A 22201-nucleotide genomic window follows, 5' to 3' on the forward strand; every position below is an offset into this window, starting at 1 on the left:
CGACGTTTGGGACAGCCAATCGATGATTACTATGGAGATAAACAGTCCAATCAGAAGCGATTGCGGTGTTTCTAACGTTCAAACAGGTGACGTCATTAATATGGTGGTACTTTATTAGGTTCATTTTTCGATTTCAAAAAGAGGAAAGAAATCTTTTTTTTTTCTTTTTATTTTGATGAATGCACCACTACCTAAGTAGAATTTAACATATTTTTAGTGAGGTGGAAGGATCGTCTCCTGACCTCATTAACGTCACCGACTACTCTTACCTCTTCCGGGTCGGGGCTCACTGTGGCGTGGGTTTGGAGCCTGTTTAGGACTTTTATAGATTTATCCTATCACATGTGTAAATAAAATCTGTGAAAAAGATGAGTTCTCAAAAAGGTAACGTGTCTCGATCGCGGGGCCAGAAGCATCAAAACGCGACCGCATACAAAAACAACAAGTACGGAGCAACTGCACAAGTAAAGGTATGTTAACATTTGTGGACTATAGTGTGTCTTGTTTATCTTATGTACACTTTATGATGGTCTCTGTTGAAGTCATGAGTAATTAATGCAGGGATTCTGTTAAATTATAATGTCATACAGTTAATGAGGTGCTCTTTGTAATTCAGCGTTAAGATTGTCTATGTGAAGCAATCCTAACACTGTGGCATCGCATGTGCTTGCATATCTATTCGACCCTGTTAAAGAGATGTAGTGTAGTGCTGAACAGTATTTTGTTACCGTCTCTAATGTATATACGTATGTGTTCTTTGTTATAGAAAGCAAACTCAAAGATCCACGATGGACTCTGTCAACACTGTAAGGGTATTCTTGAATGGAAAGTGAAGTACAACAAATATAAATCACTAACACAGCCCAAAAAATGGTAAGTACCAACCCCGAGCATTAAGTTTCATTATAAGTGAGAACTAGATCTTTACTTCTTCAAAATGGCATGGCTGTAGTTTGTAGTAAAATTAGTAAGAATTTACTTATCAACAAAACATGTGCATGTTACAGCCACCATAATAGTTTTGAAATTCGTCTTTTTCCCTTTGATTGCATTTATGAATTGCCAAACAATACAAACATGTCAAAACCCAGGTCAATTACATTTTTAGTTTTGACAGGCAGAAAAGTGCAGTGATTCATTACCTCCCAGAATCTATGACATAATAAAACTTTTAATCAGAGCAGCCAGTGAAAATTTAATTTGCATTAATTCATTTGAATTTTGTACCATGAGCATGCTTGGCTTAAAGGCCAGATTTTTCAAACAGCACCAGACATTTTGTTTTGCTGCTCATTGTGAATCATTGTGTATCTGAGATTTCATAGGGGAGTGGAATACAGCAAGATGTGTTCATGTGCATATGTGAACGTTTATTTCTATCCCTTCAGTGTCAAGTGTTCTCAGAAAGCTGTGAGGGACGCATATCACATTATTTGTAAGCCCTGTTCCCTTCAGCTCGAGATCTGCTGCAAGTGTGGGAAGAAAGAAGATATTGTTGTTCCGTGAGTATTTTATTTTTTAATATTATTTTAAAAACAGCCTAATCATGCATATGAGTGTGTTCACCAGTGTGCAAAGTTAAGTATATGAAAAGGTTAACAACTGATACCTATGCCCCGACATTTTGATGTTATGTAGAATTTATTTGTCCAATGAACCTTTTTTTTTCATATTTTATCCTATTTCCTAATTGCTGGCAGTGTCTGATAAGTGGAAAATATAGATGTAGCCTATATTTTAAGCAGTTGTGCTATATCGGAATCATTTATTGTTTCTGTGCTGATATTTTTTTAATAAAGAGAGGCAGTTTATACTTCTGCAAGCCTGCCACCTTGTGGATGTAGCGATACATTACAAGCTCTTTGAAATTCTTTAACCCAATGAAGAATTTAAGCCTCATCATCCATATCTTAATAAAAACCTTTGGTGTCCATTGATGTTCATATATAATCTCAGCCATTCATTTGATAATGTTATGGTGTTTAAATGAGGCTTAGTGGATTTTTTCTATGCAATAGTTGAAGTAAAATGGGTCATTGTAACAGCTGAGGTATTGTTTGGTGTTCTTTGCAGAATAAATTCACAAGAAGACAATACAGAGCAAGATGAAGATGGAGAACAGAGAAAGGAAAGGGGTGGACGAAAGAAGGAAGACATTGATGACTTGGACAGCGATGATGACTTTGGGGATGACTTGAGTGACTTTGAAGATGATGATGAAGAAGATTTGAAGTGTGAACTAAAGCCAAAGAAGCCACTGAAAAAGAGTGATGTCCTCCCAGATGTAGCTCAAATAAAAGTGGCAGACTAAAGACATCAAGCCAGGCAGTTTCAGTGGACTATTTTTATTTTATATTTTTACAGAGAAGATTTTTCTGATCAAACATGGCATGAGGTTTGAGATGTGATTGTTCTCAAATATTGCCAATGCAAATAAATTCTTTTTCTGGTTCGATGTATAACATGGGAGAAAAGCTCATTTCAGGTTAAGAAGAAGCAAGTTCAAAAAAAAATATGCGACTGATGTATCATAACATTGAAGTTATTCTTTCTGGAAGTTGGCCAGTGTGCAGGAACTCACTTCTGTTAATTTGGACTCTGTTGTCTTTGTCCATCAACCTCTGCAAGAGGAGTAAATGTGGGAAGATTTTTGCTATTCCAGGTTAAGGAGAAGGAAATCCTAACAAATGTTATAAAAAATGTATTGGTAGTTTATAGTTATTCATTAAAGTTTTTAAGTCAAGAACACTTATTGGGCTGCAACATTCAAATCCCATTAATGAAGAACGCCAGCTTCACCAACATTTTTTGACTTTCATACTGTAAACTGATAATAACTTTTATCCAGTATAGCTGTTAGTTACATCAGCTATTGAAAGCATAAAAAATAATGCGAATAATATCAGCAGCCTTTACTAAAAAGGGGAAGTGAGACACCGGATATCAATAAAAGTCTGACATTTTGATGCTGTCAGCACACCAAGTTGCCCCTTTTATCAGTCACACTCAGTTAAAAGTAGTTCATCCCAACACAACTGCAATGAAGAAATCACACCTTCTAGAAGCAATAGTGACATCTTTTTTTTATCTCTAGAGAGAAGTGTGATTCTTGAGTGTGAGGTGTGATCCTTAAGTGCTGCTTTAGTCTATCTTGCCATGATGAGTTATATTTTTATTGATTGACCAGTAATAGTTTTTCAATAGCCAAGGCTGATGATAGCAGAATGGCCAAAAGCTGATATATATTACCAAACCATGTTGTTTTTGCATTGGAGGGAACCATCACTTTATTCATAAAAAAGGGGGTTCTCAAGACTAATTGACGTGATTATCTTGGCCAGATACATGTTCAGATATATTTTCAATTAATAAAATAGAAAAATATATTTAGATCATATTTAAGAACATGACGAAGAAACATGATTGAACTGCAATATCGCATGCATCATAACAGCAGCGTGTAACTGTTTAAGATTTTAACTCCCTGTCATTTAAAATGTAAAGAAGAAAGATGGTAACTTGGGAAATTTACAGCTGAATGGCAAAATGGACATAAGGGGACCAAATAGCTGCTTAACAGCAGCCACATAAATTTCAATAGTATTTGATATGAGGTGGAGCTGTTAAATTGAGGTTTTCTGGTACAAGTGACTTAATCAACTCGTGTTCTGTTGGTTAATTTATTTATGTAGTTTTTCCTGTTTTTAAAAGTAGAAATAAGGTTATAAGGAATTATGGTAAAAAAAATATTTCTATCAAAATATAAAAAAGGTAAATGATCAGAATACTCTTTTTTTAAAAAAAAAAATAAATAAATAAATAAGGCTATAGCTTATGGGTAAACCAATACAGAAAAGTGGCAAAGCCTTATTAAACTAACTATTATAACCAATTGAACACTTAGAACCCAAATCCTCAGCCAACTAACAAGGAGATGATGGATCCACATACAGATGGTTTCATTATTCTCAAAGGGTTTGTCAAAGGTTATTTTACCTTAAACATCTAAACCTATCTTCTGAAATGAGAAATATTATCCCTATGTAAAAAGAAAAAAAAAGATTTTGTGTCATTAACATGATTCACCAACATTTCTAAATGCATAAATATTTGTTCATTTTCAGTATTTTCCACTCTACCATCTCAGCATCATAGATTTGTTAGTGAGAGCAAATTGTATGGTGGTGTCTACTATGCACACTTTACTCATTAAATAAAGCTCCTTAATTACCGTCTTCTTTTATGTTTTTGCACAATCTAACAGCTTAAAGCTTTCTTTTACATCATTTCCTCATCCTCTTCACACTCACTGTCGCTAAAATAACCCGTAGTTACATGGAAGGAGCTTGTCGTCACTCATCATGAGGGGTTGATAAATTTAAATCATTGTTAAGCCGCACTTCCTCATGAGGATATTTGACATCGTGACATATGAATGGATTAGTCACTGAGCTCATAGGGTCGCTCACATGTTTTTTGTTCTGCTTGAACACCCATGACTTAAACAGTGATTCTATGTTTACCCTGAAGTTTATTACAACTGAGAGGTTTCCCAAAAAGCAACCCCACTGAGTCAGAAGGCTCTATTAAAAATCCATCAGTGAAAATATCAGCTAAAGTGACAGTTCAAGTTATTTATAAAAGCAGTAAAACTACAGTTACAAGCATGAAAGGATTGCCTGGCTGATGTGGTCCTGCATTTCAGGCTCTTTTCACTTTTGTTGTTGAAGTCTCAGGATGTATTTCAATGTTTTGATACTTTGTCTACCCTCACTCTTCATACTCTGTTATCAGAATCAGAATCAGGTTTTATTGCCAAGTACATCTGCACATACAAGGAATTTGACTTGGTGTATTAATGTGGTGACATGTTATTTTATTTTTGTCTTGTTCAATCTGTTTTTATCTGTTTTTATTTTCCCGACGTGTTCCATTGTTGCTTTCTTTTAATCTGCTTTTAATTCTTATCTTGCTATTTATTTTATCTGGAAAGCACTTTGGTCACCTCGAGTGTTGTAAAGTGCTTTATAAAGAAATGTGATTTGATTATTGACAAGTAAATAACATGAACAGCAACTGAGCAACTATAATACAGAATTTCATGCTATACACTCTGGTAAAAAGAACGTAGAAAAAGTTAAGATACAAAATATGAAAATATACAAAAATATAGAAATTTAAAGAATATCTGTACATTTAGAAAAAAGAAAATAATAATAATAGAAATAAGAAACAAAGGAAAAAAGGTGCAATGTGGAGCTGTGCATTTTAAAGTTCAGTGGGTGGGGGGAGGCATGAAACACTTCTAGCAAATTGAAAGAACAGCTCTTTACCGAGTGACATTTGCAAGAACAAGGAGCATGTCCTGAAAGAGGCGTTATTTATGTACATGTGTTTTACTTTCCAGGGGAGTTCTTGTTATTTACTTTCCATGTTGTGTGTTTAAACAGAGACCTGATGCTGTAACAAAAAATACAGTATGTTCCAGGTAGGAGTCTTGTAATGATAACATTTATTATGATCACAAAAGCATAAGCAATTAAAATAATAAGAATAACTATAACCATAATCACTATAAGAATAACTATACCACTGTCGATGATGAAACATTTTCTTTGTATATCATTTCAGAGAACTCAAACACACTTAGCAAATCACAAATGCCCATCTCAAGATAAGGCACTATTTCAATCCAATGTGGTTCTCAAAATGCACTGTAAAGATCTTTAATGAATCAGAGTGGTGGTCGGCTATCACTGAGGTTTAGTAATAACCAGTTCTAGTGAAAAAATAAAAATAATAATCTTCCAATCATAAATAAAACTGAGCCCAAATACTTCAGATAGATAGATAGATAGATAGATAGATAGATAGATAGATAGATAGATAGATAGATAGATAGATAGATAGATAGATAGATAGATAGTTCCCTTAATGTTTAGGGAACGTTAGGCTTTGTTAGGTTTCACCAAGGGGGGGAGTTCCCTAAGCGTTAGATCTTGGTTTGGTTTTTACTAACCCTTAGATAACCATAAACCTATGTTCTCTTTTTGTTCTGTCTTACTAGAGCCCCCACCTCCACCAGACGCACACACACTTCCACAGACACACACCCTTCCCTCTCATTGGCTGTATGTTGCCTCTGCAGTCAGGTGGAGCTGTGCGCACTCCAGCCTCTGGGTGATAAGAGTTCTCGGAGCATAAAACCCCGGTGCACTGCCAGTGCAGCAGGTGTCTCACAGGTCGACTCAGCAGGATGGCAAACTCTAGCAGAACCAACACCGACATCTCCCACGTATTCAGGGGAACATTTGCGCACTCGACCCCGCTAACAGCTGTAGAGATCCTGGAAGATGGCCTTCTCGGAGTGGATTCAGAGGGAAAGGTTCGTCACATGTTTCTGTCATGTCTAGAGAAAACATTTTTCAAAAAAAAAAACTTAACTTTTATGGACCTGTCAACTAATCTGCGGGTAATACATGTGTCTGGTTGTTATTTTTGAAGTGATAAAAATATTGTGTACTCACTATAAGGCAGCTCATCCTAAAGTTAATAGTGGGTAGTGATGAAACGCTTTGCTTTGAAGTGTATCTGAGATTTTCAGAGAGAAATTATACCAGTCTGTTACATAATAAAATAATTTTCTCCCTCCGAGAGCAGTTGCTGAGCAACTTAGACCATTTCTGTCACACTCAGCTCTAAAATATAATAACCCAATGACAGTCTGAAGTGGACTCTTCAGATCCAAGAGGGCTTAAAATTCCACAAACACCATTTAACCTTCATTAGAACAACAGAAAGTCCCATAATCTCCGATTAGGTTGCTGCTGTGAATAAGGATTTTAATTATGTAGACATTTTTCATTTAGAGTAAAGTTTTTTAGGAATTTTTCTGTAGGCAGGAAGGCACGAAAAATGTGTTTAAAGATTCTCAACATGAGTTCATTTTTCTTGTGACAGAAACTTTTGATGCATAAAACAAAGTAACCTGTCATTCAAGTATTTTTCCCTGTGACAAGGCTGTTTTGATCAAAACCAGCCTTTTACAACTCATCATGTTGTCACCTCACTCACGTCAAACACTATTTAAGTGTTTTAACATTTGAACTCTAAACTGATCCCTGTACTGCCCACAGATTGCTTTCATTGGAAAAGGTGGAGAGCTAGACAAGCTGTCTCAAACCTTTGGATTCAGTGAAACCAACATCACTCAACTGGCTCAACAGTAAGCTAATCATACAACTGAGTTAACTTTATAAAAGTGTTTTAGAGTTTCAGCTTCATATTTTAATTAACTATCTACTTGTGGTCCGGCACTGCAGTGAGTTCTTCATGCCAGGACTTGTGGACACACACATCCATGCATCACAGTACAGCTACGCTGGCACAGCCCTGGACATGCCCTTACTGCAGTGGCTCAATACCTACACTTTCCCTGTGGAGTCACAGTTTAAGGACCTGGAGTTCGCCCGTAAAGTCTACACTCAAGTTGTGGTGAGTTTGCTGGAATAATTGTCCATGTATATGTTGTGCAGCAGCCACAGGTTGTTATTAGGTTGTTCACACCCTCTGAGTTGATGACCTTAGTTAGCAAAGGTTTAAACTCCAGTGAGGCTCCTCTCCATTGTCACACAGCTTATAAACGAAGGAGGCGTGAATCATCTGGTCTGGTTAGACAACATGCTTGAATGTTATTTCTGTAACATGATCTTGTGCTTATAGAGACGGACCCTGAGAAATGGTACAACCACTGCATGCTACCACGCCACCATACATACTGATGCTTCTCTCCTGCTGGCACAGATCGCAAGTATGTGTGACATTAAGACACGGATGTAGATTTTTGTTTTAATCCTTCTCTTTAATTCTTTTCAAAAGTGCTTTAAATGTCAGTGTTGAGTGCAATGGTTATGTAGACCACAGGAGCAACAATGTGTCAGTTTAACTGTGTTACATGCAACTACTATCTCTGTATGGGCCATGATATACTGGGCAATATCAAGCACAGAGCACTGAAGGTTTTCATTAGTGCAGAAGTTAATTGGGGGTTATTAATGCGGTTAATAATTTGTGTATAAGAAAAGATACAGTGAATTAAAGTTATTAAAATACGCTTTAAAGCAAAACCAAAGTAAAGACATTTGTAATTGTGAGTGCAAGGGTTTTATAGGCAAGACCAGGCAAGACAAGTGCATCATGCAAGACATAATAATAATAATAATCGTTGAAAAAGGGCAACAAAACAAATTAAAAGAAAACATTTTAAAAAAATCAATTAGAGGAAAACCCTTGAGTTAAAGCAAATATTAAAATGGCAACAAATAGAAGGTTGAAATATATTAAAGCAGGTTTTTAAAATGCAAGTTTAAAAGTTACAGAGCAGAGTTGTGCAATGTGTTAGATATTGAAACAATTTGTTAAAAATATTCTAACAAAAGGCAGCTGTAAAAGGTTTATCTTCAGCCTGGATTGAAAAGACCTGAGAGTTTCAGACATTTGGTTCGGTTCTGGCTCTGGAAACAGAAAGGAGATTTTGTCCCAGATGACCAGTGATCTCGTTGGTTTGTACTGATTGAGAATATTTTTAGGGTTATCTGTAAAATCAAGTCAACTAAAGATAAATGTTTAGACCAGTATTTCTAGGTGTATGGCACTTAAGTGTCTGAACAACTTCATGTCTGAACAGAGCAATATGACCTGTCTGACACTCACCCAGAAGGAGAAATGATTTTCTTTCAAACTGAAAGTACTTTAGTAACTAAGTTTTATGAGAGCAGAGCTCTTGTTTCACGTGGTAAAGTCAACCAGGTCAAAACACACATATTTACTTCACCTGAACGCCTTATCTTCTTGTCGTGTTATGCAATCACACACGGGCAAACACTCACATGAACGTGTAATAATACAATCACTCTGCATTGAACACTGCCTTTGGCAGCTTTACACAGTGGTTTTGTGTAATCAGGGTTGTTGAACTCTCACCTTTGCTCTGGTCTGAGCTGCAGATCCATTTAAAAGAACAATTCTGTTTTCTAATGAAGGTGTGTGTGTGTGTGTGTGTGTGTGTGTGTGTGTGTGTGTGTGTGTGTGTGTGTGTGTGTGTGTGTGTGTGTGTGTGTGTGTGTGTGTGTGTGTGTGTGTGTGTGTGTGTGTAATTAATAGTTATGTTTTAATTAATGTCATATAAACAGTGACATCATTTTGAGAGAAAGATAGAGGCAAGAGTTCAAACTCTATCGCCCGCTCTCTGCTGCTGCTGTGTTTCAAACAGACTGACACCATAACACACATGTTGCAGGTCTGTGAATTGTTTCTGAAAAGGAAAACTAGTCCACTGTGAAACAATTCAGAATTAAAATCTAATCTCTCATTGCCATTTCTTTTTTGACAACATGAGAAGAATCCACCTATTGTAGTGAAATCTCAGATTAGAGAAGGTTATTAGGCTGTTCAGGGGTTTTATTAATTAGGTCAACAACAATGGAATTCATTAATTTAGTTGAGACTGACCACAAGCTGTAATGAAACAATAGCTCCCCTAACTGGAGGTATTCTCTGGGTAGTTTATAATTCCTTAAAAAGAAAGACGATTGCAAATTTCTCTCTCTCTGTAGGTATGAGTCCCACCAGTCACTTAAAGAGGCCCTGTTGTGATTTTTTAGGCTTCATACTGTCCCTCTGGTACCTCAGTTGCATTTTACACAATGAACATCTAAAAAAAATCCTTTCATTCTCACACTGGTGTTTTAGAAAACCTCTTCCTCTGCTTTGGTCTGAGCCCTCAGAAGGCCTGTCAGGGGCCAGAGCTATGGGCAGGCCCTGGTGTCTGCCCCTCCAATGTGTCATGAACTAATTAGGAGATCCTGATGACCTCATCAATTCAGATAATCTCATGTAGGTCTCCCTAAAATATTGTGCTACCTTCAGAGCGAACCATTGTGAAGAGTTTACGGATTCAGGGATTTGAATACATCAGAAAATCTGCACACGTTAAGTTTGGACATTCAGCATTATTGCTTTATAGCTATGTTTAAAATATAGGAAAGCGTGATATCCCCTCTTTAAGTAATGAATATGATGCATATTTCTAGGTTACAATAGAATAGAATCGAAAATACTTTATCTCCAGGACGAGTCACAGCAGCAATCAAGAAAACAGAAGTAAGAAAGTGTATAGAAAGTGCAAAAAGGTCCTTAAGAAAATAGATGGTGACAGCTTGTCCATCATTGTCCAGTTCAGCCAGCCTCCACCTCCACAGGGTCCAGGACTGAGCTTCTTCAGTCATGCTCCATCTCTGTCTCCTGGATCCTGTCTGCTCACAGCAGGTGAAGCTCTTCCAATGTGGCGTTGGTGTCTGATGTTAGCTCTGTTAGCCATGTCTGTGAATAGCATGATGCTACTCTGCCTTCTGGTATTCCCTCTGCTGCTGGGTTAGCACAGCTAGCTCATCCATCTTATTGGAGATAGGTCTTACGTTCCCACTAACGATGGATGGAAGGACAGGTCCATGTCGTCGCTTCTTAGCTTACACCTGAGAACCAGCACGTCATCCTCACCTCCTCCTCCTCACCTTGTGGGAAAACATCAGGCCTTGCACCAGTTAGCATTGAAATGCTACAGGCTGCTAACAGCTAAGTTCACATGTAAACAATGCAGCTATGGTTACATGTAGGATCTTCAGACAAACACAGGAGAAAAACTAGTAAAAATATCACTGAAGCCACAAAAAGTTTGGTGTCCATAACCAACAAATAAACCATACAAAGTAATGATCCACTCTAAATAAAAAAAAATTACAAGAAACAAACAGGCATCCACAACCAACAGGGCGGCACCTAGCAACCTACCTACCATCACCATGATACCTACCATCCTGTATCACTATGTTAAAGAACACAGGAGGGCCAGGAATAATGTGCCAATGGTTAAAATTTCCCTAAATCCAAATTATTGCTCATCATCATTATTCCCTCATCTCTGTTTCTCTTTCAGATGACCTCGGACAGCGAGCTTTGGTGGGTAAGGTGTGCATGGACAGGAATAATGCTGTGAAATATTACAGAGAAACCAGCCAGGAGTCTCAAGAGGAAACCTGTAGGTGAGTAAATGCTTAATACCGTACACCTGACAGATGTGTGAAGCTGTTCTGGACATTCAGTAGACTCGTTCTGGTTTATGCTGTATATTTCACAGAGTATTTTATGTTTTAATGTCACTTTAAGAAATGGAAGCAACTATATTAGTATTGCTTGTAGTATAGAGCATAGAAGACAGAGAGGTTAATGTAGCAACAGCTAAAAGCTGGGTGATGAGAGCGCTGTATAAGACTGTTTTAAGGCAGAATTGTTGTCCTTTTGTTGAACAAGTGGTTGAAATAACTGTTGAGTTGAGTTTTCAATCCAGTGGCACTGGCTGGAGTAAATGTTGGGTTGGTGCTTTATTGACCTAGTGTTTGCCAATCTTTCAGTCGATGTTTACTAATTTCTCCTGTAACTCCTCTACTAACATTAAAACACACTCATAAAAATATAATGTGATCAAAGGTCTGTGATCATAGCTGTAAAAACAATGCTGTTGTGAATTTCATCATCATTGTAGGATTTTTAAATGTGTTTTATCCGTGATAAAAATTGTTACCCTTTGCTCCTTTTAGGTTCATTGCAGAGCTCTTAAACAAAAAGGTAACACAACAATCAAACAGAACATTTGAAGTTTGTAAAAAAAAAAAAATGAATAAAGATAGTCCTGTTTTTCACGTTTTCTGTTTTTCTTCTTTCTCTCTAGTACCCTCGAGTGAAACCAGTTGTAACTCCACGATTTGCTCCATCCTGCACGGGAGCCTTATTAGGACAACTGGGAGCGATCGCTAAGAATAACAACCTGCACATACAGGTGAGTGTGCTGTGACAACCAAACCAGGCTGTGTCTATGGGGAGCTGTTACCACAGAGAACACAAAGACTTTTTTTAACCTTTGGGGGTTTTAGAAGAATAAAATAAGCACACATGAAAGCACGTTTTTAAGGATAAATTCTGTCCAGTAGAATAGAAAAACACACACTGCATAACGGAGGTGACATTGGTTATTTTCAGCTTACGTCTAAATGTTTCTGTTGATCGTTGTCAAGATTCCTCTGAGACATCAACTGAAACTCTACAAAACTGGGATGTGTTTTTATTTCCAGAGTCACATCAGTGAAAACGTCGAGGAGGTGAAGCTGGTGAAGGAGCTGTTTCCTGAATCAGAGTCTTACACAGACATTTACCACAAACACAACCTGCTCACTGATAAGGTAAGGAGGAAACACCCCCATCTATGAATCAATATTTGCTGAGCTTGGTTGTGATAAGTGTTGTGTGAACTTGCAGACAGTGATGGCCCATGGCTGCTACCTAACTGATGAAGAGTTGACTCTGTTCAGAGAAACAGGAGCCTCTTTGTCCCACTGTCCCAACTCCAACATTTCGTAAGTTTCTCACAGTTTCTTAAAATTGTACGGTGGATTAATGTAAGGGAAAATTCCCACGAAGGATTACATCACAGAGGTCTCTCTGTATAAAAGAAGTTTTGCACTGCATATCACTGTAAATCCATCAATGTAGAAACGAAAAGAATGACTCTTCAGTTATTTGTGTGATAAAGTTTGGTTGTAGAGTGACATAATAGATTTTGTTGAATTCTAACTTTGTAAAAAAAAAAAAATGTAATGATATATCAGATACCTCTTTTTGCTCCATTGTTTTCTGCCCAGGTTGTGCAGTGGAATTTTAAACGTCCGAAACGTCTTGAAACACAAAGTCAAGTTGGGACTGGGAACAGGTGAGTACACATTGCCTGAAAACTTCAGACTGCTTTCTTTTACTGCAATGAGGAGTAAAATGTGTTTGATAGAATAGAATAGAATAGAATAGAATAGAATAGAATAGAAAATACTTTATTTATCCCAGAGGGGAAATTCAGGAGTCACCGCAGCATTTAAGAAAATAAAAGTAAGAAAGTGTATAGAAAGTGCAAAAAGGTCCATAAGAAATTAGATGACGACATCCCGTCCACCACTCTCCAGCCCAGCCAGTCTCCACCTCCACAGGGTCCAGGACTGAGCCTCCCCAGCAGTCTGTTCAGTCTCTGTCTCCTGGATACTGTCTGCTCACAGCAGGTGAAGCTCCTCCAATGTGGGGCCGGCGTCCGATGTCAGCTCCGTCAGCCACGTCCGTGAACAGCATGACGCCGCTGGGTTAGCACAGCTAGCTTGTCCATCCCACTGGAGATAGATCCCACGTTCCCAACAACGATGGATGGAAGGACAGGTCCATGTCGTCGCTTCTTAGCTCACACCTGAGAACCAGCACGTCGTCCTCACCTCCTCCTCCTCACCTCGAGGGAAATCATCAAGCCCTACACTAGTTAGCACTGACATGCTACAGGCTGCTAACAGCTGAGTTCACGTGTAAACAATGCAGCCATGGTTACATGTAGGATCTCCAGACAAACACAGGAGAAAAGTAGTAAAAAATATCGCAGAAGCCACAAAAAGTTTGGTGTCCATGACCAACAATGAACCATACAAAGTGATGATCCACTCCAAATACAAAGACGACAAAAAAGAGACGAAAAAAATTACAAGAAATGGACAAAGACGAGAGAGCTGCCGCAACAGGCAGCTACTTGGGCAGCGCCTAGCAACGGAGAGATGGTTTGGATCCTTGCTATAAGAAACCTGAAAAGAGTCAGCTGTGTGGTTAAACGACGTAATTAGTTGTTATATGTTAATAGGTTGATTGTTTTTGTGGATGCAGTCTGCAGAGAGATTTGGCGCGCAGAGCAGCTGACTGTCAGCTGATCATTGTTTGAGGGTTTAACTGGTTTAAAAGTTTATATGAAAGCATAAAAAGTATTTATTGAGGCCTCCATCTGCACAATTTAGAGACATCCACCTTTTTTATACCCACATTTAAAGTGTCTGCATGCATTTGTTTTTATGTGGTTCATCTGTGGTCATCAGACGTGGCGGGGGGATATTCAGCCTCCATGCTGGATGCTATAAGGAGAGCTCTGGACTCATCGAAGGTACTGACCATCCAGGAGCCAGAATACGACACGCTCACCTTTGAGGAGGTATTCAGACTGGCAACTCTAGGCGGTAGCCAAGGTAAGACCCTCATAGAAACACCAGTACACATTAATGAAAAACCTTGAACTTTGGTCTCCTTTTAAGTCAATCCCCAGAGAGTCAGCTCTTTCAGGCAGAATATTTTTCAGACTGAAGTGTGGATCTGAAAGTGTTCCACTTAGAGCTCCTCAGTGTGAGAGAGATGCAGAAAAATGCCTGATTCACTACACCACAGGCTGTAGGGGGATATTTTTAATGGTGACCAATTGCAATTTTGCACCTCAGAGGAGAACACAACAGCTTCCTTTATGGGCTTTTTTTTGCTGCAGCCTTATCCATGGATGACCAGACTGGGAACTTTGAGGTGGGCAAAGACTTTGACGCTCTGAGAGTGAATGTAGCTGCTCCAGATGGACCCATAGACCTGATCCAGTGTGATGGACCTAAGGTTTGTAGTGCAATAATGTCTTTGATATATTGGAATGGCATGAATTACATCTGAGTTCAATACTTGCTGTTTGTTTTATTTAGATTCTTTTGGAAAAGTTCCTGAATTTGGGTGAGTTTTTGTTAGTTTTTCAAGTCTCATTCTACAATGTGTACTTCAAATTCACTTCACTTCTTTCCTTTTTTGCAGGAGATGACCGAAACATAGTGGAGGTGTTTGTTGCTGGCAGAAAGGTGGTGCCACTCACAGAGTAAACACTTTGGCTTTCTGCACATCTTTCCCCAGCCTAAAATTAATCTCGACAGCTGTCTGAAGGAGAAGTGAAACACGTCAGAGATTTCAGCCACTTCTAAGAAAAAAACACTGGAAATGACCTAGTGCTTCTTGAAATTTTGTAGCTATGCTCTTTTCCTTTTATGTGTAGACAAATGAGTAGGAAATGAATCATTCTCATAAACCCTGAACTTGTACAGCAGACCCAGATGATTTTTTTCTTACCAAGTTCAGTGAGTTTCAGTAAGGTTCAGACAACAACATGGTCAGCTGTGTTCATATCCTCTCCTCTCAGAGTGCTCATGCTTGGTAACAGGATTTGACACAGGACATAAGGGACGAATCAAGTGCTGAGAACCTTTGCCCGTAACTTATTGCAGATAGTTAGCTTGTTGCCATTAGAGCTAAAAATGAAAAACTTTGAATTATCTTTGTACATTTGTTGTAGATTTTTAAGTTTGTTTACTTTTATTTCTCACTTTAGACAACTTAAATTTTAAACCACAGATAAATGTTGTAAGAACTAATGTACAGTAGACTCTATGTTGTGTGTACTGCAAATTATTCTCTGTATTGTGTTGATATTACATCGTGCTGCTGAATGAAATTCCAACATAATAGTTAATGAAGTTAAATCCAATATGAATGTCAGACTTTGTGCTGGTGTTGTAAAGCTGCTCAGTGTGGCTGAGCAGCCTGACTTTATAAACCGTCCATAATCTCAATTTTATGCTTTTGTAGCCACAATTGTTTTATTATCAAAGGCTTCCAATTTACTCATGACTCATTTGGTTTTTGTGCACAAAGGCACATGATCCTATCGTGATCTCTTAAGTTTTACTTTGACCTGTTCTATTTCCATCCATTCAAAATCAGATGGTAGCAGGGGCCACAGTATTATTTCACAAGTAACTGATTCTGAAAAAGTGTTTATTATTCATTAAGAACAATTTATCATGTCATATTAACTTTTAGTTTAGCTAACACTTGTCTGATTTGCCTTAAAACCCACCCTCTACTTTGGCTTGTCGGAGAGCAGGGTTTCTCTTAACTTGGTGCCTCATTATCCAAATCAGTTGGGGTTTTTTTGTTTTGTTTTTATTTTGTTTTTTTTTCAACTTTTGCTACAAAGATGTAGATCATAATGTATTTATATGTAAAATACTTCTATCAATCTTTCTTTTGAATCTTAGAAAAGTAAAGGGAAATTAAATGCATTGATTGCTAAACGTGATGATGTGTGATGATGTCCTTTGTAGTGCCATGTAACATTGTTTTTTTTACATCTCACACTGATATCAGATTTTACATGTAAAAGGAGCTTTTGGCAGCGTCAGAACATTAGTTTTAAATAAAGCACCGTAAATAGTGTTTTTTTCTTTATATGCTCTTTAACTCCTCTATGTGGTCCTACATGTTGCAGCTAATTATAAACCATTCAGGATAAACGATAAACAACTCTACCAACAGTCTGGAGGTTTTTTTTTTTTTTTTTCAGGTCTTTACCATCTGTATCTGACATCTCAGAGATTTAGAAGTCAAGAGTCAGACATGAAGATGGTGTCTGTCATTTCCTACTGACAAACGCCGTCACATGCGCACTGAGTGCAAGCAGCACCACCGATCATAGCCACAAGGGGGCGACACAGTGCTTCAAAAATGACTAAATAAATGTCTATACCTGCGTTAGTTGACTTTCACTGATAAATTGAGATGACATAACGATTCGTTAAGTTTGGTTGCTCATTCTTGAAGTCACTAGTCTGTCAACTGCACACAGATGAAGTCATACCGTAGAAACAGAATGTTGTTCAATTAAACGCGGTACTTTGTTTCATAATAAAAAGCCCATCAAGATGATGTTGACGCATATTATTTTCTCTTAAATCAAAGACAAGCTTTACAAAATAGAAGAGTTTTAAAAGGTTTGTCGTTGTAGCTTGAAGCATGTAACAGTACCTATCTGTCTGCATGCTCTCTCCCCCAACAGTGTTTCTCTAACAAAGTGGATTTATTCCCAGTTCACTGGTTTCTATTCAACTTTAGTTCGAAAAGAAGCAGTAGTAACTGCCGTTTTCACAGTATCACCGACGTGTGTTTCCTCTGGTTGCTAACTCAATTTTGTTTTCTAAATGAAAAAAATAAATCGTTAAACCAAAGCTCGGGACATGGCCAGATACAGAGGAGGTAGGTTAGACTCATTACTTTTCTTGAAATGGTGTAACTGATAATTTTGTAACAGGAATTCACGTTAGTCTATTTAGTATGTTGTATAAATTCTTACGAAGACTTGTGGAGCCATAGCCACAGGGTGAATCTTGACACTTTAACACAACAGTTACTGCCCCATGTACTGTCCTTCAGGACAAAACACGTTTCTAATTCTTGCTACATTTTTTTTGTTTATATGTAAAAACTAATCATGTTTATTTAATTTAGTATTTAAATCTAAAAACAAGCTGATTTTCAATGTATTCTCTTGGTTTAACCTTTTTCAACGACAATTTGCGACAACCGTCTGTGCGCGAGGTGTGCCTACAAGACTAAACTCAGGGCTCTAATTCATAAATCTTCACAATGAGGAAGTGCTGTATCATTCAAAGCAAAGGTTGTGCCTGTTTTTTTTTGTGTGTTTTTTTGTACGTGTGTCAATACTTCTACAATTCTCCCTCCTTGTTTACTGGGCATTAAATATTATTATTATTTTATTTGTAAGGTAGGTTTACGTGGAATAGAAAAATCTTCTTTGTCGTTTATTACATCTGACAAAACGGAATCGATACTTCAAAACTACTCCCGAACTGGAACCACAATTCCAACTCCCTGAGTTGAATTCACCTAACATGGAAAAAGTGATGTCCATGGAGAGTTTATCCCAATTAAATTAGACTTACTAGAAGGTATTAATGGGACTCTCGTTTATGTCTCAACATGGAACTCTATGAGAGACAGAGAGAAATATTTCATTTAAGTACATCTTGAAATGACAAATGGCACGATTATTGAAATTCCTTTTTAATGTTAAGTTTACTGTATAATTGCTAGTTTTCATGTTAGGGTCATTTGTAACCCCTGTTTCTAGTCTTTACTCATGTTTCATAACTGCCAGGAAGAATAAAAAAGAAAAATAGAGTTATCTATACCTTGGAATCATTCTTCTTTCTGCCTTCTACAGCTTCTCCCTTAGCATTGAGAGCATCATCTAAAGCCCATTAATGCCTCTGTTTCGGGCAGCGGGGGAAGGTTGTGAGTCCAGGAGGAGGAGGATGAGAAACAGGAGGAAGGTACGTGGGATAACAGAAGAGGATGGTTCTGTCCTTCCCCTCACACGTCTATGTCTGCTGAGCCTGGCTGACCACATGAAGGATGAGTGGGCAAAAGACTACGCTGACAACTACCTGGATCAATATTCCTTTAGATACATCATGGGGCCTTTCAACTTACTGCGTGAGTTCATGCTGCTTTTCAAACAAACACCCTCAGATTTAGGGATTTACAGACTGATTGATCTGTCCTCACACTTTGTCTTGTTCTGTCTTTATTGTCCCTTTAGCTGGTGAGTTAGTAGAGGAGCTGACATTGCTGCTGTGCAACAGGAAGCAGTTGTCCCGAGCAGCCCTTCACCTGTTGCTGGTCCCTCAGCTCCGTGCTCTGTCGCTGGAAAAGTGTCCTGGTCTTGTTACCTCTGCTCTTTGCTCCCATATTACTGCACGTTGCCAGGTCAGGCAGATCCAAAGTGATCTTTTATTGTCCCCAGTTTGAAATGTGTTAACGATTACCACCTTTAGAAGTTAGTCGAGAAGATACAAGTTTGAAGGATTGAAAAGGATTGTATATATAGTAGCAGCTTGAATTAAATCCAAAGCTCTTCTTCTGGCTTACAAAACATTGCTGAGAATGGCTTCTGCCTACCTGGGGTTCCTCATCCAGGTCTACACTCCTTCTCACCCACTACGCTCTGCTTGTGAAAGACGCCTGGTGCTCCCAGCCCAGCACTGCTCCAAATCACTAGCCAGTCTCTTCTCCTCTGTTGTGCCCAAATGGTGGAATGAATTACCTCACTCTATACGATCCGCAGAGTCCCTTTCTACTTCTAATAGGTGTCTGAAAACTCATCTGTTCAGGGAGCACTTGTGCACTTAATCTGAGCCTTTTCCTCTTTGTCCTCAGGGGTAGAATGAGGCCCCATTTACACAACGTTTCATCTGAAAACGCAGTGAAAAAAATCTGCGTTTACACAGAAACGCTGATGGACTGAAAACGCTGTAGTTAGCAAGACAGGCCTGTGGGCAGCGCTATAACTGTCTTGTCCAGAAAGCCGCTTTTGGGAGACCTCCACTGAAGTAGAGTTGAGCCGGTCATCTGGTGTATTGGGGAATACTAAGTTTAAAAGTGGAGCAACAGATGCACATTTTGTTGAAAGACAGTCAGCAGATACAGCAGATTTAGTAGCACATGCACAACACAGTAGTTCACGACGATCGTAACAACGGTACTGTTGTCCTGTTGTATGTGCGCGCGAGGCAGAGTGTAACGTCAGTGTTTTCACTGAAAACGCCGGCTCACTGTTTACACACGGCAACGTGTGGGGAGCGTTTCAGAAAAATCCCGCTCTGGAGTCCATTTTCAAAAGTTTGAATTTTAGGTCGGCTGAAACACCATTTCCGAGTAAACGCGAGGCTGAAACGCAACAAAACTTTTGTGTTTCACCCTGAAACAGTTGTCGTGTAAACGGCCCTTGAGTCAGTGGGTCTAAAACTCAGCTTTATGATTTTTTCGCCCTACTACTGAATGTTGTTGAAGTTTGACGTATACTGTTGCAGCAATTAATTGTGGTTTGTTGGCTTGTTGATTATTGTAAAGCATAATAACCAACAACAAAGATAGTCTGTATAAGAAAAATGTATTTGGGATGTACCTGGATGAGAAAATTTGTCCTGTGTTCTATCATGAAGGGGCTGAACCTATGCAACAGCCAGTCAAAAGGGGAAACTCATATTTAGTCTTCACTTTTGGGGCGCTGTCATGTTGTCTATCGCTTTTAAATAGTCCATTTTGTTTCCCCTCAGGGTCTGTGGAGTTTGGACCTTTCAGGAGTTCAGCAGCTGCCTACAAAGATCTTGTCAGACACCCTGCACTGTTTACCCGCCCTGCGCTCGCTCTCTCTTGCTGGGACACCCTGTGATGAACGTGTCATCAAGACAATTGCCCAGCGGTGTCATTTTCTGCGCTATCTGGATGTTTCCAGATGTCATTCTCTCTCCCCTGCTGCACTTCTTCCTCTTGGGGGCAGGGCTTCACTTTCATCTTACGACTGCCTGTCTAGGGACTCTAACTCTACCTCCAGATCTCCTTCACATTTCTTTCCTCCATCCCTCAGCTGTCTGCTTGCTCTGGATATCGGGTTTGGAGAAGAGGAGGGAGATCCTGTGGCAGCAGCAGCCTACCTCCTCCTCTCACTGCCCTGCCTTGAGAAAGTGGCCATGGAGGGTGTTGCACAGGCCTGCTGCCTGATCCAAAAACAAGACTTCAACCAGACTTGTGCATTTACTGACAGAGAAAGGGTGCCCCGGCTTGAGGAGGTGTGGAGGCAAAGATTGGACATAGACAATCAGAGTAAAGAGACAGAAGGAGAAACAGATGGGGGTGAAAAAGTGGTGGAGGAGGATGCATTGTGGGAGGGGTTTGGCAGTGAGAATGAAGAAGATTTAAACGATGACGAAGGACTGCTTTGCTCTCAAAGTCAAGCTACAGAAAAGAGACGTGCAGTTTGGTCGCAGTCTGGAGATGATCTCTTGATCCTGCAGCTAAAGGATGTCAGAGGCTTGTCTTGTGACTGCCTGGACAGTGTAAGTCAATTATGTCCAAACATCCACTCAATATCTGTAAATATTGATGAGGATGAAGAGTCCAGAGGAAGAAATCAGGGGTCTTTGTTAGCAGCAGCCCTGCAAACGTGGTCAGGTCAGCTTAGGAGCCTCTCGTTGAACTACCAGGGCCCTCTGCTGGATCTCCTTCCTGCCCTGCAATTATCAGGCTCCTCCTTGGTGAATCTCACTTTGGAGGGCATAAAAACCAGTCCTCACTCTCCTCTAATGGACATCATCAGGGCTTGTCCCAGGCTCAGAGATATGATGGTCTCTGCTGAGTCTCCAAACATGTTACAGGAAGAAGACAACGAGGCGCAACAGCTGTTTGATCCAGATCTTCCAACGCTGCCGAACCTTGTCTCTCTAAAACTCAAGTAAGCCAACTGTTAGGGCTCATAAAGTAGCTCAGTCCTCTCTTAAACAATAGCTGGATTTGTTTTGACATGAAATTAATCATGTTGTCTTCTTTATGTCTCTTGTTAAAATTAAGATTCTCCTACGACCACAGCCAACTGAAGCCCATCATGTCCTGGATGTCTCTAAAGAAGGTGCTAAAGTGCCTCATGGCTGGTTCTCCTTTCCTGGAGACGCTCTCATTAGTATCCCTCCCGTGTCCCCTGGGCTGTGTTTTGCAGGATGTACTAAGCATGGTCGACGAGGACCTGGATCTCAATGCTGACTCCACACACGTACCTCCCATTCCACTCAAGCGGCTCCAGCACCTTGACCTGCAGCGAACAGACATCAATATAGCAACAGTGGAAAGTTTAATGCTACATTGCAAGAGACTGAAATTCATAGATTTGAGCTGTTGCTGGCAAATCAGTCGGCTTGAGTACCTCAGCTGTGCCTCAATCAGTAAAGCCAAACTTGTCTGGTCCTAGTAAGTAAATGGTCAGCTTCTTTACAGGCTCAATAATGCTGCTCCAGTTAAAACACAATGTACAATTGCAATGTCAATGACACTACTATCTTATCTTGTATAAATGTAACTCCACAGACTTATTTATTTTTGTAGATGTCCCACAGACAAGTGTCCTGTACCATTTTTTGGCTTTAATGAAAATCTGGTCTCTTATCAAAACATATGCCTTAATGAAAAGTTGTATTTCTGTACAGTTATATGTATAGTTCAAAGCCCTTTCGGCCACCAAAAAAAAAACTATGAGATTCAAAATCAAATTCAAAATTAGCTTTATTGGCATTAAGTTTTTTTTCTTCTGTTTTTTTTTTTTAATAAAGCATGTTGCTAAAGCCAATGTGCAGTTCAGAGGACTAAGTAAACAAATCAAAAATGAAACACATATTATTAAGAACAAAAAAGTAATAACATCAAACAAAAATAAATGAAATAATGTAAAGTAAAACCAAAAAATAAATCATTTTCTACAATCCATCTATCTATCCAATGAGATATGAACTCATTATGACTTAGTGTCTTGTGATTAAGTTAGTGTCTCTTTTTTATTGTGTCTCAGTCTCCCATAAATATGATTTAT

The 22201-nt window shown here is 38.9% G+C and overlaps 3 protein-coding genes across 4 annotated transcripts; all 3 read left to right on the forward strand.

Annotated features, from left to right (window-relative positions):
- The first annotated feature begins 239 nt into the window (after window positions 1–239).
- Window positions 240–2455, forward strand: cunh9orf85 (chromosome unknown C9orf85 homolog). Its single transcript, XM_074669398.1, has 4 exons — window positions 240–470; window positions 767–873; window positions 1389–1502; window positions 2074–2455. Exons 1-4 carry the CDS (start codon window positions 369–371, stop codon window positions 2309–2311), a joined length of 561 nt encoding a protein of 186 aa, XP_074525499.1. The 5' UTR covers window positions 240–368; the 3' UTR covers window positions 2312–2455.
- A 3790-nt stretch (window positions 2456–6245) lies between these two features.
- gda (guanine deaminase) lies at window positions 6246–16184 on the forward strand. Its single transcript, XM_074670794.1, has 14 exons — window positions 6246–6385; window positions 7137–7225; window positions 7323–7494; window positions 7723–7810; window positions 10994–11099; window positions 11655–11682; window positions 11786–11893; window positions 12186–12293; window positions 12370–12467; window positions 12753–12820; window positions 14004–14150; window positions 14441–14559; window positions 14643–14670; window positions 14749–16184. The coding sequence occupies exons 1-14, from the start codon at window positions 6257–6259 to the stop codon at window positions 14811–14813; spliced, it is 1353 nt and encodes a 450-aa protein (XP_074526895.1). The 5' UTR covers window positions 6246–6256; the 3' UTR covers window positions 14814–16184.
- Window positions 16185–17370: 1186 nt separating this feature from the next.
- On the forward strand, window positions 17371–22101 carry LOC141790635 (uncharacterized). 2 transcript variants are annotated; one of them, XM_074670642.1, is made up of 5 exons: window positions 17371–17440; window positions 18008–18279; window positions 18386–18552; window positions 19902–21076; window positions 21193–22101. In XM_074670642.1, the coding sequence occupies exons 2-5, from the start codon at window positions 18048–18050 to the stop codon at window positions 21584–21586; spliced, it is 1968 nt and encodes a 655-aa protein (XP_074526743.1). In that variant the 5' UTR covers window positions 17371–17440; window positions 18008–18047; the 3' UTR covers window positions 21587–22101. The 2 variants fall into 2 exon arrangements, with proteins under 2 accessions (XP_074526743.1, XP_074526744.1); XM_074670643.1 differs by lacking the exon at window positions 17371–17440 and adding an exon at window positions 17586–17732.
- Window positions 22102–22201: the final 100 nt, after the last annotated feature.

This window comes from Halichoeres trimaculatus, unplaced genomic scaffold, assembly GCF_033239565.1.
Source record: "Halichoeres trimaculatus isolate MK-OKI-2021-1 unplaced genomic scaffold, fHalTri1.1 fHalTri1_scaffold_5, whole genome shotgun sequence".
Lineage (NCBI taxonomy): Eukaryota > Metazoa > Chordata > Actinopteri > Labriformes > Labridae > Halichoeres > Halichoeres trimaculatus.

What these genes read in the sequence shown, in the direction of transcription:
- cunh9orf85 (XM_074669398.1), top strand. Translation starts at nt 369, where the DNA reads ATGAGTTCTCAAAAAGGTAACGTGTCTCGATCGCGGGGCCAGAAGCAT. An exon ending in GAGCAACTGCACAAGTAAAG is followed by an intron (nt 471 to 766) that starts GTATGTTAACAT and finishes TCTTTGTTATAG; the next exon opens with AAAGCAAACTCAAAGATCCA. An exon ending in AAAGAAGATATTGTTGTTCC is followed by an intron (nt 1,503 to 2,073) that starts GTGAGTATTTTA and finishes TGTTCTTTGCAG; the next exon opens with AATAAATTCACAAGAAGACA.
- gda (XM_074670794.1), top strand. Translation starts at nt 6,257, where the DNA reads ATGGCAAACTCTAGCAGAACCAACACCGACATCTCCCACGTATTCAGG. An exon ending in GAGTGGATTCAGAGGGAAAG is followed by an intron (nt 6,386 to 7,136) that starts GTTCGTCACATG and finishes TACTGCCCACAG; the next exon opens with ATTGCTTTCATTGGAAAAGG. An exon ending in AAGTCTACACTCAAGTTGTG is followed by an intron (nt 7,495 to 7,722) that starts GTGAGTTTGCTG and finishes TTGTGCTTATAG; the next exon opens with AGACGGACCCTGAGAAATGG.
- LOC141790635 (XM_074670642.1), top strand. Translation starts at nt 18,048, where the DNA reads ATGCCTCTGTTTCGGGCAGCGGGGGAAGGTTGTGAGTCCAGGAGGAGG. An exon ending in ATATTACTGCACGTTGCCAG is followed by an intron (nt 18,553 to 19,901) that starts GTCAGGCAGATC and finishes GTTTCCCCTCAG; the next exon opens with GGTCTGTGGAGTTTGGACCT. An exon ending in CTTGTCTCTCTAAAACTCAA is followed by an intron (nt 21,077 to 21,192) that starts GTAAGCCAACTG and finishes GTTAAAATTAAG; the next exon opens with ATTCTCCTACGACCACAGCC.